Consider the following 20,062-nt stretch of genomic DNA (forward strand, 5'->3'; position numbering starts at 1 on the left):
CGGACGGATTTCACCGATCCATCGAGCCAGACTCGATCCTCTGCATCTGCCACGTGCCCCCACATTACGGCATAATGTGTCACTGTGCCACGGCCGGCTCTTTTCCCTTCTCTCTCTCGAACGATTTAACAGCGCCGGCAGCCACTCTTCTCTCACGCACACCGAGAATCTCGTGTGTGGAATCCTAGATTTTGGAAACTCGTCGAATTGAATGGCGCGCAGCTGAATGCAGCTCGTGCAGCAACGTTTCGCTCGAAAAACGAGCGAAATAGACGCGAGCATCGGAGGTGGAAGAGAGACGCGGAGTGGTTCACGGGCGCAGTTTTTCAGTATCCACCCCTTTTCACCCTCTCTCTCTACGATTTTTTTTCTCTTTTTTTTTTCGTTTTCCTACAATATCGGGCGTTGCTGTTGCAAGATGCAACCTCGGATGAGTTGTGAAAATATTGACGCTTTGTGGGCCGCGACAGTTTATTCGGGTCCTCGCCTCGCGGTCCTTCAGGGGATAATAGACACTGGATTTTTATCGATGGGTTCCCGAGAAACATCGATGGATCGCCGGTTCCTATGGAATCTGTTAACTTGACTAGCATAACTCCGCTATGGTTCCAGGTATGGCAGATTATACCGACGATGATCGGTTTCGTCGAGCGAAGCGCATCGAATATATAATATCGATGTTCGGACAATTGAACGATCAAATTAAATACATTTGCGCTCTGACCGAGGAATAGCGGAGAATTATCTACTTACCATGGCCACAATGATTCGTCATCGTGAATGTAGTATCTCTAGATCGTGTATTGGAAGAATGATTAATTGTGATGATTCTTTCCATAAAATATTAATCAGTATGAATATTTCTTAATATTTACGCACTCATACCTGGTTGAAGAACTCGAGAGAGTCCATCTTGACGATCTATTTAGACAGATAGGTGATGTGAGAGGAAAAAGAAAAAGCACGAGAACGATTAAACAGTGAGTTTTTAATAATAAAAATATTTTGACAGACGTCAACTCGATGGGAACATTCATTACAATGAGTGGCGGTGGTTTGCGGTATGATTCGCGAGAAATCCGGCATAGACTTTTGGTGAGAGTTAAAGAGGGGATTTGTGTGATTTGGTAGGATCGATAAAATTACAAGTAAACGCCATTATAATACAAAGAATCTGTTTTTCTGTTTCATTTTTCGTTTTCCTATTTCCAAGGTAGGAATTCGACGATCGACAGCGAAATAGCGCGGTATGATCATGACGATGACAATAATTAATAATAATTAATAATGTTTAATAATAATAACTACGGGTAGAATACTATGATTAATTATATTACTTAAAAAACGGTCTATTCGTATTTGTACGCGTAATATCTTTCTTTATAATACCCCGTTTCTTCTTTCCTCTTTCTTTATTTTACTTCTTCTTTTCACTTTAGTTTCTCTTTTTTTCCCTCTTTCCTTATCTATTTAGGAATACTATTAAAAATCAGTCTTGTGGTTCAGATATATTAGGTGTCTGGTGAGGTAGTGTCAGTTTCATAGTATACATCGAGTGCCACTTGATTCGCCGATACGCCATGTGTTTTTGCTTTTCTATTTTTTTTATTTTTTTTATTTTTTTTTTTAGAAAAGAAATCTTCGATCGATCGTACACGACATGTCTCTTAACGAACAAATTCTATCTTCTTCTCGCTTCTATCCAATGACCTGTACAGATATACAAACATTGTTTGCAGGCATGTGTTTACGCGTGCAAAATTTCTATTACAGAAAATCTTTATAACAAACGGTTGATAAATCGAGTTAGTAAATCTCTGCAAAGTTTCATGCACATAAATGACAAAATATCGTAATTTTGCAACGAGATTATGTGGTTCGACAGCTTTCAATTTCCACCCACGCACACACACACACACACACACGCGCGTATATTGATGTAATGCATACATGCTATTGTATGATTCTAATACTAAAAATAAGAAATAATCCAATTGCACAGTGTCATCACTGTAAAATGTCTACGAATTATTGTACGTCAATAATAACATTACATCGTGTAATGACGTAACGAATATGATATAAAATAGAAAACATTAGGAAATGTTGTAAATATAACAGTAATTGAAAGACGTTAGAATATACAACACAGGATATAGTAACTTGTATAGGATGTTTATGAACGGTGGCTGCAGACTGTTTGCTGTCATTGAGAAACTTTGTATGCCTTGGATACACGCCTGCGGACAATGTTAACTTTAAAGCTGGTATCGTTAGGTAAACTTTACAATAGTTTGGATTGAGTTACTTGTTCTTTGAGTATATATTACATACGTAAGTTAATCCAGTGACTTATCGAACAAAAATTCCAATATAGATTTAGATGTCATCTGTTAGAACTACATTGTTACAATCATTGTATAAAGTTCAACGAAGTTCGTTCAAACGAAGTTACAGGTAGTATTTTTCTAAAATTGTCATAAAACAAAAGAATAGTTATCTACGAGATACTGATACATCTAAAGACACCAAACCAATTTACCTAATGATTCTCATTGATATTCACCACGTGCGACATAGTACAAATAGAAAATAGATCAGAAACTAAATCTCAGCTATTACATTTATCTGTAACTTAACAATATCAGATTCGAAGAGTTTGTCATCTTTCGACGTATGAAAAATCAAAGAATGTCCATAAGAAACGTGCACAGCGATCGACATTTCGAACAGTATACGTGTATCTGGCGCCCAATCTCAAGTAGCCTTCGTTTAATTAGAGTAGCGAGAATATCGTCTATCCGTAAATACTGCGGAACACTGTTAATCAACGTTTATAGTAGTAGTTTATAGGCATAAAATTTGTATTTGTACCGTGTGTATGGCGACGTTCGCGCGCGCGCGCGTGTTCGAAGCATTTTCACATGGTGAAAGTATAGAGACGATACTCACGTTCGTTTGGTCACCATAGAGAATAAACAACCCGCAATAACGAACATCGAGATTAACCGTATTTGAATTTGCGCGCGAACGATCGACCGGCTCGTGCATACGTGATTAGCGTCTGCGTTGACTGTACAAAATTATAACTATATACGTATAATTCTAGTTACATAGATACAGAGAAGTATACACCATAGGTACATAATGTTTAATCGAGTATTCGAGCGATCGGAAGTGACAGACGCAGACTCGAATACGTTTCCCTTCGACTTGTTCAATCGAGTAATAAATATTAAATTTTTTCGTTTGTCATATCGTACAGATATTACTACGCGTTTAGGAGATAAATCGATAATGATATACGTGATCGCTAATACAGATTATATTATACAGATTAGCTTATAGTCTGTGATAAATATCGTATGATTTCTCGTATTAATGTACATTGTATTCGAGTTTCACTTCCGCTAACTCGCGATTCCCGAACTTTTTCTTTGCGATACACATTGTATTCGATATAGTGTTATAGTATGACACAAACATATAGTAATCATATGTATACGTACGTTCTTTTTTCCCTTGTACATTAAGATTAAAAGGACAACAACGATAATGATTATTACGACAGTAGGTAGGACAAGCGATAATTCTATTTTTTTCTTTAAATACAAATAGGTACTCGACGCGAGACTTCCGTTTTTATCTTTAATCCATTAATTCTTTTCGTCTAATCTTCGGCTATTATTTTCAGTGATTCTGGTCTGTTTACAAAGAAACATAGAAAACAATTGGCCCGTATATATGAACCGATATATAGCGGGCCGACAGGAACGTAATTTCACCAGTATCAATTCGGAACTAACAACCATTAACTAGGAATCGATCTCTTTCAAGGTACCGTGTTTCAGAAATCGTCGTCGGGTAGAATGTATCGTCCACGAATGGAAATTGACTGGCAAGAAGAAAAAAAAAGAACGAATCATACGATTTTACTTTATTCCTTTTCCTGTTTCCCCTTTCCTCTTATAGTATCCATTTTTCGCCATTTGCTTCGTGGATTTTATCTATTCGACGACGTAAATTCTACAGAATGACGTATATAAAACTAGGATAGAGCGTAGTTCGCCTCTCGTTACGTTATTAAACTTCCATTTAAAATTCGATCTTTCAAACAACTGATCGATGTCGTGCAAAACAAAATTGACGAGCGTACCGTGCTCTTAGCTTTAACTACCGAAAGACTATTTATCTTTTGCGCATATATAATCTACTCAATGGCACATAATTATAGAAAAAACAAATGGCAATCAAACGAGGAACATGATATTATTGCGGTACTGCGTAGTTTAATGGAATCTATGTTTAGTATACGTTTATTTTAACACGATCAATAGTGTGCAGGTGGTGTAGATGATTTCACTAAAATAGCTATTTTAGTGATTGTAAAGGTTTCCTAAGAAATGTTTCAATTTTTATATTAACCTTTATCATATATCATATGATTAATGTATAACTTAAAAACGATCTTATTAAAATGCAAATTCTCAATGATACTAAATTAATCCAGTTTTAGATTATTTTCTAGAAATAGACTCATAATAAGAAATTAAAGAATTCAATATATGAGAGAATTCTTAGCCAAGAATTATTTTACATTTTTATTTTTCCTTTTTACCTTCTCTATTAATAGAGAATGAACCATCTCATACCAGAAAACACATTAACAAAAACAAGTTATAATACAAACTATTTTTGTAACTATTATCATCACAAGTCACTGTTGCAAGCATAAATCTTTATATGCAACGATATTCTACTTTTATATTCGCCTTTCGAACTGCTATACGATTCGGTAATTAGTTTGATTAAGTTAAAAGCTCACGTTGATTTTCAATGACAACGATATTGGTCCTTCATCCATAGATTATTATTACTAGGCTGCGAACTTTCATGCGAATTTATACTTTTATGAAGAGAGCTGTAAAAATGAAAATTAAATAGGAGAAAATCATTGTAAATTTTAAATATTCTAAACAATATTTATACCCTTGTACGTTATAAAAATTCGTAGTTTAATTGTTATATATCGAATTGTTATATGTCGAAAAGCGAATTAAAGGATTAACGGTACGCTCGCATATTACAAGAAAAACCGCAGTTTATAATATTCTTTTATCTTGTATATCGCTTTATTTTGAAGTTGGGTCTCTCTAAATATACAATACACCTGGGATTCGGGGTGGTTTTTGCTTTTCTCCGGGGTACGAGGCCGGAGCTTACTGACCTCTGTCGCTGTTACTCGAATGGCTGTCGATGTTAAAATTAATTGACGTCTATTTAAAGACGAACTAATGGACGAACAAACGGAGAAGAAAAATATCTTTTATTCAAAATAAATGGAATATTCTATTTCATTAGAAACGATATATAAACAAATACAGCATGATAGAATTAACAGATTGTAGCAGTGGTACTAACTCGACCTTTTTGGAAATTTCTAAATTTCATTGTTCGGATACATGTATCGATTTCACTTACGCTTTTCAAAAGTGTGACAAATTCTGAAATATTAGCTTTTAGGATAATCGTCTTATTCGAATAAAAATTGAAATTTAAAGGAAGGTAATTTAAAGATGACATTTTTATAACTTGTTAGCGACGTCGACCTGATGCGTTTACAGAGCATTAGAAAAATGAAATTACTTAAGAACTTTGTGTCCCATTGAACACTTAACATCCTTATTTCTTATCGAATTGTTCAGTAAGATATTTGGTTGTTTTCTGTGCAGTTCAAACAAGTGTAATTATACATTGATGGTAAAAACATAAATCCATGAAATGTGTTGTATAGTACCATTTATTAAAAAATGCATATGAAAAGTATCGTGTCGGTCTGCTCTCGACCGTAATTTGTATCACATGTGTCGTAATAATCTTAGAACTACAATGCAAAATAAAAAATAAACAATGAATGATTTGAAAGTTCTTACGTTACATATACATTCTCCTACACACTGTAGTGTAAGCCGTGAGTTTTTTTTTAAATTTCCAAAGGAAAGGAAATTTTTGGTACGTAGAAGCAGTGTAATGAGCGATCAAAATGTTTTGCTGGAAAGAGCTCGAGAGATGCTTCGTAACACGTGTATAAAAGGGCGAAAACGCGCGGTCTCAAAGAGGGAGGAAGAGGCAAGTGGGCTGGAAAATGCTCCTCGAAAGCTTGGAACGTGAATAACGAGTGAGAAGTGCGGATGAGTCGGGACCTTTGGGAAAGAATGTGGCGAAAGTGTAACGCAACGGCTATGGATTCTGTTTCCCCGGTACGACCCCAACTATATTTTCACTTTCGAAAAGAGAAAGCCCACCGATTAATTTCCAAACTTATTTCTTCTACGTCAGTTAACTGTTTACGTTTGCTTTGTGCTTCGATCGTCGATTATCGTGTCTCGTTGATAATTATGATTTTAAAATATAGATATAAAATCGGTTCAATTCAAAGTTTAAATTAAAGACACATTTTCAAAAACATATGTACCAGTAAGTTTTATCTCTTAGTAGAATTATCAAGCAAAATCTCATTCTTAATATTAAATTATCTTCAAACGCTATCTTCAATGATTCAAACTTTTTTTTATGAAAAAGAAGGAAAAAGTATCGGTTTAAAAGACGATTCTCTAGATCCGTAGAGAATCTACATCTTAGTCTATATCCTTAGGAGAAGTGAAAGAAAATTTTGGTATTTTTAGATCAAAATAATTCATTTGCTCAAAAAACCCTATTAACATTATTCATCGAAAAGCTAATTTTGAATTACGAGATATCTAACACAAAATGATGTGAACGCGAGATTTAACGAAGACCTAAACGAAACAGAGTCGAGCATCCAGTGAAGAAATTGTTCTTTCGTTCCTTCTCTTACGAAATGGTCGTACGAATGGAACGGAAGCGAAACGAGGGCAATTTGTGTGCTCGGGAATGTTTCGTGCGACACTTGCAGGAAATGCAGACGAGGGTACCTACTTCTCTTGTCCTTTTATGTCATCGAAAAACCGAACGGTATACAAAGTACATCGTGTTATATTACGCTTGGCTTCGGCGTTACAATTTCAGAAACAAGAAATGGGGCCCAGTTAGACCCGGAAGAAGGAGGATGAAAGATGTTACCACGACCACTTCTCGCGTCCCCAAAAAGAGTCCTAGGACTGACCCATGGAACAATGAGTCGAAATGGCCTCGAACCACGCCGATGAAATTTGCATGCTGACCGGTGAACATAAATCAGAGGACCATTGAGGCAAAGTTGGCACAGGCTATCCGCTAGAAAGTCGACGACGGATGGAGGGATGCTTTATCTCGTTTCGAAGACGACCACCGGCTGCGAATTTTCGGCACGCGGCTGTGTGTATCATTGCGAAAACTGGTTCGCGCGAAACAGACGGCCGCCGTAGTCTAAGCAACAAAAGATCGTTCTCCTTCAAGCAACCGGCTGCCTGTTAGAAAAAAAGATGGAAATCGGAGAAGAAAAGATGGTCCCTGATTGTACAACGAGAATGAACAGAGAACACGTATCCTTCGTGAAACGAAGGATTCTCGTTCAAGGATCCACTCGCAGGCTTCGATCATTGTAAGGATTAATGCGAATCGAAATCACGCCGGAAGATCGTCTTACGGGTTGAATTTTTTGCGAAGGCGTATGTAAATCAAGGGTGATTCGGGTTTTTTGATTCTTCGCTCTTGCGAGATGATTTTTGAATTCTGATGTGTATATTCGCGTATAGAAGAATACGTAGAGTGATTTCTGCTATATTCCATAAAATAGTGTTTTGCTATTTATTGTCACTGAAAATTCAATGCATCTTTCTAAGTTATGAAAGCATATATTAATTTAATTTATTGTGAAGCGAGACGGATGACTCTTAAGGATAGAAATCCAAAGACTTAATTGGAAGATTTTTAAGAAATTAAATTCAAATTCTCGAAATCTTAACTTACATTACTATGACTTTTAATTCGCCGTATAGTGCGAAAATTTGTGGCTATTTTCTCGATTGTTAGTTGGGAATCGGAGAAGTGTATGTAGATATAAAGCTTGTGAAGGTAGCGATTGATATTCCATGAATTTTAATAAAACTCTAGCGTTAAATGTGTTTTAATATTTAAATGCAATGATAGTGTAATATTTAAATATATCGAAGTCAATCTTTTGTGTCACAATTCTCTTACTTTAATATGAAATAAAGTATTTCGTTAGCGAAAGGCATGATGCTAGAGGTATACGTTTGAGGGTGCAAATCAGAAACAGTAGAAGACATCTCGAGCTCGTTCTCGGTGTTACGTAACAAAAAGTCATGCTGATACAGTCGGAAAGTATGAGTAGTTCTAACAGTTATGATCTCAGTTACACGCGTACATGTACTTCAGATAACTTACTTGTGTGGTACAGTTACAGACAAAATTAACTTAAAAAGGGCATTGTAAAAACGTCTTATACATTGCATAAAGTTACATTTCTCATAAAAAAAAAAAAAAATAACGGAAGGAAGACGAGAAATTGAAAATCGACAAAGAATGCTGAGAAATATAAAAGAATTAAAAAAAAAGAACAATGGTGTCGACAGCTTGACAAATCAGTGAAGTGCGAAAGCGACAGAGGACCAACGAACCGATGTCACTCCCCCCCGCTACTTTTACTGTCAGAGGAACTTGTATACCAGTACATTCATTCCGTAATTTCTAGTTTTATTTTTCGATTCTCTCTCCAATCATTTACACGTGCACATATGTACATATGTGTCGAACACAATCACGCTCACATTTACACGAACGGAGACATGTACTTGCAAACTGTATATAGCTTGCGTCTGCCTCTCATATCTTTATTACTATCTAACTAATATTAATATCTATCTAAACTCATTATCGCGGCTTTCATCGAAAAACGAAACACGCGAAACTACAGCGACCAACTAAATACACAATTATTTCTCAGTTTCTTTGTTGTCGCGTAATTATGTACACGAAGGAAATAAACCAACAGCTGAGAAAAGAAAATCCTGGCCGCTTTTCCTCTCGTATCTATAATATCGATCAATTTTCTTCTTTTTTTCATTGCCAAAAAGATTCACGTCCCTGAATGTTTGTTCCATTGTGTATAAATTACACGTTTTACGCAGAGGATACTCGTAGATCTGCCAATACGCTACTCGACATCTATCTTTCACTCCCCCCTTGCCTCGTATAGGTACAGTAATAATTAATAATCATCTATAATAATATAATATATATATCTATAAAAAGCATCTTAACAATAGTGACTGTGAACCGGTGCGTGGAGGATTCAGTGTGAGGATTCAATTCGATTCGTGAGCCTGTCGGGACTCGATTCGCCTTACTATCCAATATAAACGAGAAACTCCATTTTTCTCCCTTCTGACGATCTCTTTCTATTTCTTTCTCCCCTTATTTCTTTTCCTTTGCCCACCCTAAAAACCTTGGAGTAGCGTTTTTCCTTGGGTAGAAGCGTCGAACCGAGATAAAGTACAGGATGGCTTTTCTACAAGTATTATGTCTACGTACCCCTAAAGACTCCACTAGGACGCGTGGCCGACATTAGCCGCGGCAGTGTTTCCAAGGGATGCGAAGTGCGTATATTTGTTGTGGTGATTTTGACCGAAAACAGCATTCGAGCTGGACGTTTCTGACATCATATCGATATCATCCTCCTCCTCTCCGTGTATGGTGTCGCTGCTTGGACTACGACTTAATGGCGAGTCACTGATGCTATTTGACTGAGAATGTGGTCTGCACTGAGACTGCATACCGGTTGACATAGATAAGTCTTCTGGTTCTGTTTGCTCTGGTAGATCCACAGGAATATCAGCTAAATTCAGTGGTATGGGCATAGAATTGCCGATGACAGGACTTGCTAATTGATTACTTAACTGCTGCACAGGCCTAACTGAAGCACTTGTTTTTCTGCTGGCCAATGATGATGCTTCGGCTTCCTCTACTTCTACGTCGATATCAATGTCGATATCCTCATCTAAATCGTCGCTTGCCAAGGACGGAGAGGCAACCTGTGTCCTCGTTACTTGTCCAGAGTTGATACTGGTGCCACACTTGTGATGTATCAGGTGGTGCCTTCGTCGGAATCGCATCTGACAGTGTTCGCATTCGAACGGTTTCTCGCCCTTGTGGATCAGTAGATGAGCTTTCAGTTGATTTGAGTCACTGAACTTGGCTGAACATAACTCGCACGCGTATGGACGTTCACCAGTGTGCACGCGCAAGTGGCGACGCAGGTTGGCTACTTGGACGAATTGGCGATCACAGTGGCTGCAGTGGTAAGGCTTCTCGCCCGTGTGAAGTCGCATGTGGGTCTTTAGATGATGGTCCCGCGTGAATCTGCATTACAAATGTAATGATTTCCTTCTTAATTTTGGAAGATTTGACTCTGGATCCTTTAATTGGATAATTGGAAGTTAAATGCACTCTGCTAAAAGGTGAAAGGATACGGTAAGTATAGGATAAATGTAGTATATTGCGTTTGTAAAAATATAGAAAAATTTTGATGTAGGATAGTATGTTGAAAGGGTTCAACCTTTGGTCAACGGAATAAATACTGTGCACCTCAAAGCTGGTATCTTGACTTTTATCTGTATCGTTTCCAGATACGTTTCAAATGGAAATATTGCGCCCGCAGATGTGCATGTTCAGTATTCTGAATAAGGAATAGTAGCACAAAGTAAACACGAGGCGTAGAAATAAGCAATGTACGTGTACAATGGGAAAGAATTCACGATGAGTTTTACTTTTTCAATGACTTTAAGCTTATTTCGTTTTTATTAAATCATGCAAAAGCTAACTAACGTTATGTTATCTCAAACAGATACGAATGGGATTCTATTCAAGAATAACACTGATCTAACGTCATATATTCATCATACATTAATATTATTACTGAGCATCGTACAAAAATTGATATTTTTGAAACAACTTGAAAATCAAGTGAGAAATTTATATTAAGATATATAACCACGGAAAACATTTCCAAGAAAATGTTATCGTACTACGTTCTTGTCATTTTAATTTTCTTAGTAATGAAATCTTTATTCTTGCTTTCTGTCGTGCGTCATTGATGACGCAGTACGAGACACATTAACACGATTGCTTAACTTGTTTCACTAAAAATAAGACCTTCGCACGTGATATTTTATATCTTATATTTGATATCAATGCCAGTCAACATTATAACATATCGAGATCACCATCATCCAGAGATTCTATTGCGTAACAAAAGTTACAATTTTGCGATGATATGAAGTGCTTCGATTGTTACATAAAAAATGTATAGTCCTAGTTAAAAAGATATGACCTTAGAAAAAAATTACTTTCAGGGCAGAAATTCATAACATTCGTTATTACAAACCAATCAATTTTATTCTGATATAATTTTTTATATCGATGAGAGAAGCTATATAAGATGTTAAGTAATCTAAAATGAATTTAATACTCATATTAAAATACGTATGAAGAACAATCATTCTCTTTCTAAACTCACCTTTTGTGACATTCCGGACACTCGAAAGGTTTCTCACCGGTGTGGGTGCGTTCGTGGTTTTGCAGCACGTGCTTATAGCCAAACGATCTGGAGCACACTCCACAGGTGAACACCTTGTCCCTTCCGTCCTTGCCCGCTTCGGGACTGATTGAGCTTGGTGGGCTTAAAGGCGCTGAGCCCTCTAACGGTTGCTGTACAGTATCCACTTTCGACTTTTGCGATTTCCTCTTGGTCGTCTGACCTCTCTTCGTGATTTTATCACCACTACTAGTTACTACGCTGTTAATATTGTTATTGTTATTTGTGACGCCATTATTGGCGCGTTTGGACGTAGATTTACTGCTCAACGCGGGTGATACAGATCCTGGTGAGTGGTGAAGCGGTGACGGAGGTGAGGATGCAGTGGGTGGAGCCCAGCCACTGAATAAAGTCTGGTGGTGTCCGTACAGAGACGGGCTGGAGGCTAATGTCGCGTGCAACGACACGGGAATCCCTGCAGCCATCAGAGCTGCTGTTCTACTTGCAGCTATCAATTGCTGAGGTGTGAGTATAGATAAACCTGGCGATGTGTTACCCATTCCAGGGAACATCACTTGCGACGTGTTGTTCAACGGTGACGACAATGGTTGCTTCTCCGATTCTTGCTTCATGTCGAGGTGCTGCCCGGCTGCAAGTCCTGAAATATTATTGCTGTGCTAATATTGGTGTAAAAGTAATCGTTGATCGTATGTAGAGGAAATTTCGTCAATTTTTACAAATATGGATTTAATATGTAACATTATGACCATAACTGATATTGATATCAATATGGTCTATGTTCAATTTTGAGAAATGTTTTCGCGATCTTTCGTTTGTGTTATACGATTCATTAGCAAAAGAGGAAAATTTCTTGAATGGTAATTGATTACAAACGAGATAATTACGTATTATAACAGAGAAAGTTGAATACTAGTTCTGAACACTCACAAAAATAATTCTGCTTTAATTAGAACATATAGACTTTCAAGTGTTTCTTATTTCTACACTATCAATGTTACAAGAGCTTCAAAAAAGGCATACACAAACATTGACCTTCATTTTAGATAACTACTACATTAACCAATAATCATGAAATTCCTGTCAACTATCATTTCCTACACTTCTCTCATAATATATCAAATAAATGGATAAAACGAATTTAAAAATGTCAGTTTTGATTTTCGATTGAAAATATTGATTTTATGAAATACGAATACAAGATAGCTATCTTCCTAGCAATAAAAATTAAAAAAGGTCGACTTCTGGATACAGATTTTCGCAAGTTGCCTGGCATTCTGACGAATAGCGTGGCGTTTCACAACAAATCGCGTGGTGTGGCCCACTGGTTACGAGAGACGCGAATACGATGCGCGAAAAAGGACGAGCGTTTGTACGTGTACGGAATCGTACGACGATCTTTTCTCCCGCGTGCTCCACAGTGTGTCTGTATTTTCCTCCTTGTCACTCCCTCGCAGCCCTCCCACACACGTTCCTCACACGTGAGCGAGAAGCACGGTCCTCCTCCATTCACTCACACTCTCGTACGGCGGCGGTTCATTCATAAGCCTCGACTTCCCACCCACGTCACCGCGATGTACCCGCCTCTCTTCGACTTGAGGCCAACGACTCTGTGAAAGTGCAGGCCGTGCCTGCATTCTACGAACATCTCCACGTGGTTTTCCGCGTACACGTCGGATTTTCCACGTTTTTTTCTTTCGCGTACAAATGGAATTCTCGCGGATTTCCGTGTAAAAACTGAATTTCGAAGAATTTTCAGTGTAGGAATTTCTTGGCGTGAAAAGCATGTTTTTTTTGGAAGATCTTAGAGTAGAAATCTCTAAAAACGAACGTCTTGGGGTTTTGGCATAAAAGTGAATTTCAAAGAATTCAAGTAGAAAACCAAATTTGTGGAAGTTATCACGTAGAAATTAAATTTTTGGGAATATTCAACGTCGAAGAATTTTTCCTACAGGGAACGAAACTTTTTCGAAGTTCTCACGTAGAAATTGCATTTTGAAGATTTTTCACAGAAACCGTACTTTCAGGACTTTTTATATAGAAATTGTATTTTTGGAGGTGTTTCTACGAAGAAATCTAATTTTTTCGAGGTATGAAATGTATACGGTTGTATAAGAACTCAGAGTTTCATTGTTTGTAGAGAATCGTGTTTTCTGTTTAAGAAACAGTGATATTGGAACTCTGTTTTTGAATGATAAAAAATAAAGATTCTTAGCATATTCGTCTTTTAAAATAAAGCAATTTAAGTGAAGAAGATATTACGAAAGATAATTTTAACATCCTCGAAAAAAAAAAGAGAGCAACCCTCGTATTAGGGTTACACCTTCCGATGATTGCTTATTCGCGTGATTGGCAAGGCTCGACGAGGTAATTGAATTAATAAGAGGCTCGCTTTACGAAATTAGCGGATGCAAGAGATATTATGATAACGACGAAATAATAATTCGATGGTGCATTTACATCGGAGAGTGATCGTTTTCCTTCGAAGTTTTACTTCTTATTCGCAGAAGGAATAAATCGACATCGGGACTTAAATCGTAATTATTCGAAGACTTCTGTCTAACTGGCCACTTGCAATCTACATGCAAGATGAGACGAAGTTTAATTTAAGGAAACAATGAATCAACCGGCCATGGCGGTTCAGCCCGCCACTTACTAATTAATGGACCGTTTAGAAGGGGAACTGTAATGAGACCCAGTTGAATCAATAAGGGCGAGTAAGATCTATTCTCTTTTCTTCTCTTACCCTAAAACCTCCCTTAACGTGGCCTAAGATTCTTACAGCCTACAATCGCCGTTTCCCGGCAACACGACGAGAAGTACCGCCCCGCTCGCATCCCTACCCTAATTGGTCGCAACCCCAATATTCCATTCCGAATCCCTTTCCCTTAGGTCCGAATAAAAATTTCTTCTTCGCTGCCAGCCTCCTTTACTTCTGAACATGGAACGTAATCTCAATAAAGACTGAAAAATACATGGAATATATATTTATAAAATCTGGCCGATTCTATAAATAAAGTAGTATGTAGTTTTCTGTTAGACCATTATCTTAATTTGATTTTAATAGAATTTGAATTCTACTTAGCGACCTTTTAGCTATTCAGAGGCTGATCAAGTTCATAAATCGGAGAATAGAAAAATGTGATGATAATTACAAACACTATTTCATAAAATTTTCCTTCAAAGGTACAATAATCTTTTTATTTTCTTGCAACAAATGAAGTTAAAAGAAAGTAATTTATTTTTTAAGAAGTTCAATACCAAGTTTGATTATACATAATCGAATATCAAAATATTCAAATGTACATGATTCTTGGGCAATTTTTTTTTTTACACCAGTCTGTTTATCTTTCTACATATTCATTAAGCAATGACGAATGGCGTTGACGTTATATATATATTATGAAAGATAGTACGTGAATTATGGAACCTACAGGAAACTACTTCTAAGAATAAATTAAATAAATGAAGAAATATACGAAACTGTTTTCCGTATATGGTAACCGAATAATGATGCTATAAATAAGTCCGTTTCATTTCCTTTAAGTTCCTTTCATTAACAGAATCATACACTTCTCATAATATTTTCTGTACAACATAGGATTTATATTATAGATTAGTCAATCATACCTATTTCACGAGATCATACATCGAGTAATAGCAACAAGAAATCACATATTATTCTGTTAACAATGATTTTTTCATACTTCTTTCTAACTTAAGAATTTTGTACAGGACAATAAGATTGGCTAAAGAAAATACAATTGGTTAAAGACTAACCTCAAGATCATACTTCGATTAATCGAAACGAGAAATCGCATATTACTACATTACTGATTACAGACTCTTTCATAGAAACACATGATTGCCTAAAGAAAGTGCAAAGATCAACTTTCGACTAATCGAAACAAGAAGTCGCGTATATATATATCCGTATAACAACAATTCTTCTAAATTATTTCTACAAATCTAAAAAATTTCTCAAAAATAGAAGAAATATAATTATATACGTTAAAATAACAAGCAAAGATTAATAAGATATCAATTCTATTCAAAATATCATTTATCTAACAAACTTACATGCGAATGACCGTTAGCTAATCGAATGTCGATTCGATTCAATCTGATTCTGTAACTAAAACGCGTTAGTCGAATGCGCAACACAAGTTGGCGCGCGCGCGTAGAGAAAATATACCGTTGCACTTTGTTTATAACCTAGAAAACGTGTTCACATCGGACGCCGGCGGTGCACTTCACGTTTTCGAGCATTTTCGTTGCAATCACACGGTGGCATGGTTATTTTCGGACGACGGTTGCAACCGCGAAACTCGTCGAGTCTCATTTTCCTAAAGCGAGCTCTCCTCTCCCTTCCGTCGAGCAATTTCACGTCTTCCTGGCTTATTGATGTTTACAATGTGTCACAACACGACTGTGTCGCCGCGAGCACTTTTAGACTTTGGCGGTATGCCAGTTTGTCGTTAACATGTCCCTTAAGCTAGAAAAACTTTATTCATTCGTCTTTTTTCACGATTGTATCCACTTCGTGGAACATGATAAATACATAACGCGATTGTGTAACTGCACGTCTCTTTCGGTACAAAACAAAGAAAAAGTGGTATCACCTTGGCCGTGTGTCAAAACAAACGCGAAACGAGAAACTGCGAATGCCTTTTGTTTTCGACCGGATGTGACGCGTGTTATACGCGATGAAACTCGTATTTATGAAACATTTAGATTGGGAATTGGCTTGTGCGGAAGATGAAATAAACTTTGGTGTCGATTGCAATATCTTTCCAAATTGAAAATTCTACCACAAACATTAACCTTTTCATAGCCACAATTGAAATTTTTGCCAAATAATAAAAGTCCGTAGATAGAAAAATTAGATAGAACATATGTCTATTTTAGTAAAACCGATTTAGTCTTTTTATTGTGTGAATTGGTAAATAGAAATAGTAAGGGTTATAGTTTTTATGTAGAAAGTATCTTTCAAAATTAATATTTGTCAAATTTAATTCTTGTTTTTCTATATGATATATATATATATATATATATATATATATATATAATAGAAAAACAAGAATTAAATTTGACAAATATTAATTTTGAAAGATACTTTCTACATAAAAACTATAACCCTTACTATTTCTATTTACCAATTCACACAATAAAAAGACTAAATCGGTTTTACTAAAATAGACATATGTTCTATCTAATTTTTCTATCTACGGACTTTTATTATTTGGCAAAAATTTCAATTGTGGCTATGAAAAGGTTAATGTTTGTGGTAGAATTTTCAATTTGGAAAGATATTGCAATCGACACCAAAGTTTATTTCATCTTCCGCACAAGCCAATTCCCAATCTAAATGTTTCATAAATACGAGTTTCATCGCGTATAACACGCGTCACATCCGGTCGAAAACAAAAGGCATTCGCAGTTTCTCGTTTCGCGTTTGTTTTGACACACGGCCAAGGTGATACCACTTTTTCTTTGTTTTGTACCGAAAGAGACGTGCAGTTACACAATCGCGTTATGTATTTATCATGTTCCACGAAGTGGATACAATCGTGAAAAAAGACGAATGAATAAAGTTTTTCTAGCTTAAGGGACATGTTAACGACAAACTGGCATACCGCCAAAGTCTAAAAGTGCTCGCGGCGACACAGTCGTGTTGTGACACATTGTAAACATCAATAAGCCAGGAAGACGTGAAATTGCTCGACGGAAGGGAGAGGAGAGCTCGCTTTAGGAAAATGAGACTCGACGAGTTTCGCGGTTGCAACCGTCGTCCGAAAATAACCATGCCACCGTGTGATTGCAACGAAAATGCTCGAAAACGTGAAGTGCACCGCCGGCGTCCGATGTGAACACGTTTTCTAGGTTATAAACAAAGTGCAACGGTATATTTTCTCTACGCGCGCGCGCCAACTTGTGTTGCGCATTCGACTAACGCGTTTTAGTTACAGGTGATAGTTATACAAATAGTCGAAATCATACGTGTGATTTTAACTGCTGACGCAAATAGTTTTTACAAAAAGTGAAAGGGTTGATGGAAGATTGTGTGTTAAATAGCGCAGCACAGAGTACTGGGTCTATTGACAAGTGGGAATTCATACCTGCATTAATCTGCGCCTCTTGAAGATAAGACAGTGCCATTCTATGATCCGTATTACGTGTTTTCACTATGACACTCCATCCACTTCTGTACACAATGCGCGAACACTTCCGACGATAGCAGAGAACGAGATGTATAGACGAACGCTTATACGTATAACCTAACAAACAGCGACACTGCACAAACAAAGAGCGTGGTCGAATGAAACGAATGGATCGTTTCTAAATGTTGTTCCTGTTTCCAATATTTCTTCAAAACCAATTCTTCCTTTCGTCTCGGGGTCAAGGCAGTTAAACGCGGAAAAGCGGCGCGAGAGATCACCGAAATTTTATTCATCGAACTTATATCAAATATAATGATATATTTGTCTTGATGACTGTCGTCTCTGTCGACGTTCTCGACAAAACTGGCGCGTGCCTCGCGGAACCGAACGTCCTAAAAGAAATGAAGAGCAAAAAAAAGGAGGAAAACAAGAACAGAAGAGAAAACAAGGTATGTAAAAACGTGATACTACTCTACTATAAACAACAAATGTCGCCGTCCGACTACAAGGAACGACGACAACCAACGACGTTACTCTGGGCTGACCTAACCCAATACTAACTGACAATCGAGTCGCGCTCTCTGTAGTCAAACATCCCCCACCGCCTTACTTCCAGCCTCCCCACTACCTCCTGTTCCCCCTACTATTCACAGACTTTTCTACCCTCTCGAATAGCAACCCTAGATGCGCGAGTCGCACCAAACGTGCCTCTTTGGGGGATAAGGCAAGCCTAACGCGTGTTAGACGAAGATACATAGAATGGAAGACGTAAAGGGTAGCGTGAGAGAAAAGATATACACTTGGAATACGTACTCGGTGAAATGATGGACGAGGATAGAACGTTGCATAGAAAGAGAACGTTATATTAGAGCGTTAGGTTCAGAAAGAGAAAGAAATAGAGTAAACGAGAAACGAGACAGGGTGAACCTGCGACCGTGATCTTTAAGGGTGGGAGTAGTTCGGAAGTGTAGGGAAGACTGTATATTTCTCTGTCGTGTCAGGATGGACGAGTACGGCCACAGAAGGCGCGTAATTGGTGAAACCTGTGCGAGAAGAGGTAGGGAGCGGAAGTGACATGAAGGAGAGGGAGCAAACAGAACGCAACGATATTCTGCAACTGTAAACGTCCTTACCCCCTTCGGATTGAGGGTTGCAAGAACGGCAAAAAAAACAGGTGGAAGGGTATAAAAGGAGATTGTTACAAAAGGTGACCTTTTTCCTGCGTGATAGCCATTCTCTTGATGCATATTTTAGTTTTCCTTTTTGTCATACAGAGTCGTTTGAGAAGGAAAGTTCTTCTTGTTTATCTTTCCATACTTACTTTCGTTTCAACCTAGAAAATTGTTATTTTTATTCTTTTTTTATAGGAAGCATATTTTTGGTTATTTTGTTCTTTTGCGATTAATTGTGCCTTTTGTGATATTTTTGGTAAAAATGTTGCAAATCTTATGTATGATAAACATTTTTGACGTTATTATTACATAGCAGCAATATATACAGAATGTTCAAAAGGGATACAAAAGCGATAACAAAACTTCTAACAACTTGAACATATTCGTGTTTTTATTATTTCACGAAACCATGCATATACGAGATAATGTATCCAAATATATAAAAAATATTTATAATTATATAATTAAACAATTTAGTGGTGTATTTCGAAAATAGCAAATATCTGCCCTTTTCTGAGGTACGGGCTACTGCTTTAAGGGATTAAAAGGGATTGTATATTTTATTACCACTTTTCGAACCTTGTAACACCCTAGTCATTATTACCTGAAATTCATAAATCATATATTGTTCCGTGTTTATGTTAAATACTGGTGACAAGGACCACATCGTTAGATATGGTTTGGTTACAAATTTAGGTATCTTATTAAATATTTATAAAAATAATTAACTTATACCTGTATTATATAGTCGATTCCCGATTTAATCGATTACATAGATTTTTATTAAGGCGAGGTAGGTGACCACTAGGTCAAAATCTGATTTTACTGTAACAGACAAATTTAAATTAAAACAGCAGAGAATATCGATTTTTTTGAAAAAGAAAATTATAATAATTATAACGATTCTGTTCATTAACAACCGATAAATGACAATTACTTAATTATATATTAGTTTATCACAGCTAAGTTAAGCGTCAATCTACTGTACCAATAAAAAAAAGTCGTGAATGAGAGAAAAAAGAGAAAAAGGTTTCTCTAACCGATAAAAAAGAAATAAACAAAAATTCTCGTTATTCGCTCGTTCACGGTTTCTCGACAGGCTTTCCACGTAGCGTGTCTCTTTCAACAATCAAACGCGCGCCGTGAACAATACAATTTACGCAAGCGACGCGACTCGACGCGACGGTGCGCGC

At 37.0% G+C, this 20,062-nt stretch overlaps 1 protein-coding gene across 3 annotated transcripts; it reads right to left on the bottom strand.

The window, feature by feature from the left end:
• Positions 1 to 968: 968 nt before the first annotated feature.
• LOC100740147 (protein krueppel) lies at positions 969 to 18,265 on the bottom strand. Of its 3 annotated transcripts, none has more exons than XM_003490349.4 (3): positions 17,656 to 18,265; positions 11,501 to 12,167; positions 969 to 10,344 (listed from the first exon to the last, which is right to left on the bottom strand). In XM_003490349.4, the coding sequence occupies exons 1-3, from the start codon at positions 17,693 to 17,695 to the stop codon at positions 9,531 to 9,533; spliced, it is 1,521 nt and encodes a 506-aa protein (XP_003490397.1). In that variant the 5' UTR covers positions 17,696 to 18,265; the 3' UTR covers positions 969 to 9,530. The 3 variants fall into 3 exon arrangements, with proteins under 3 accessions (XP_003490397.1, XP_033177142.1, XP_033177143.1); XM_033321251.1 differs by having other exon boundaries at positions 11,501 to 12,176; XM_033321252.1 differs by lacking the exon at positions 17,656 to 18,265 and adding an exon at positions 15,617 to 16,331 and having other exon boundaries at positions 11,501 to 12,176.
• Between the last annotated feature and the right edge of the window lie 1,797 nt (positions 18,266 to 20,062).

Source organism: Bombus impatiens, unplaced genomic scaffold (assembly GCF_000188095.3).
Source record: "Bombus impatiens unplaced genomic scaffold, BIMP_2.2 scf_0418, whole genome shotgun sequence".
In the NCBI taxonomy this organism is placed as follows: Eukaryota; Metazoa; Arthropoda; class Insecta; order Hymenoptera; family Apidae; genus Bombus; species Bombus impatiens.

Excerpts from the sequence above, each read along its gene's own strand:
- LOC100740147 (XM_033321251.1), bottom strand. The coding sequence starts at position 17,695 with ATGGCACTGTCTTATCTTCAAGAGGCGCAGATTAATGCAG. Across the intron at positions 12,177-17,655 it reads AGAGGCGCAGATTAATGCAG|GACTTGCAGCCGGGCAGCAC; the intron begins GTATGAATTCCC and ends ATAATATTTCAG. Across the intron at positions 10,345-11,500 it reads TGTCCGGAATGTCACAAAAG|ATTCACGCGGGACCATCATC; the intron begins GTGAGTTTAGAA and ends TTTGTAATGCAG.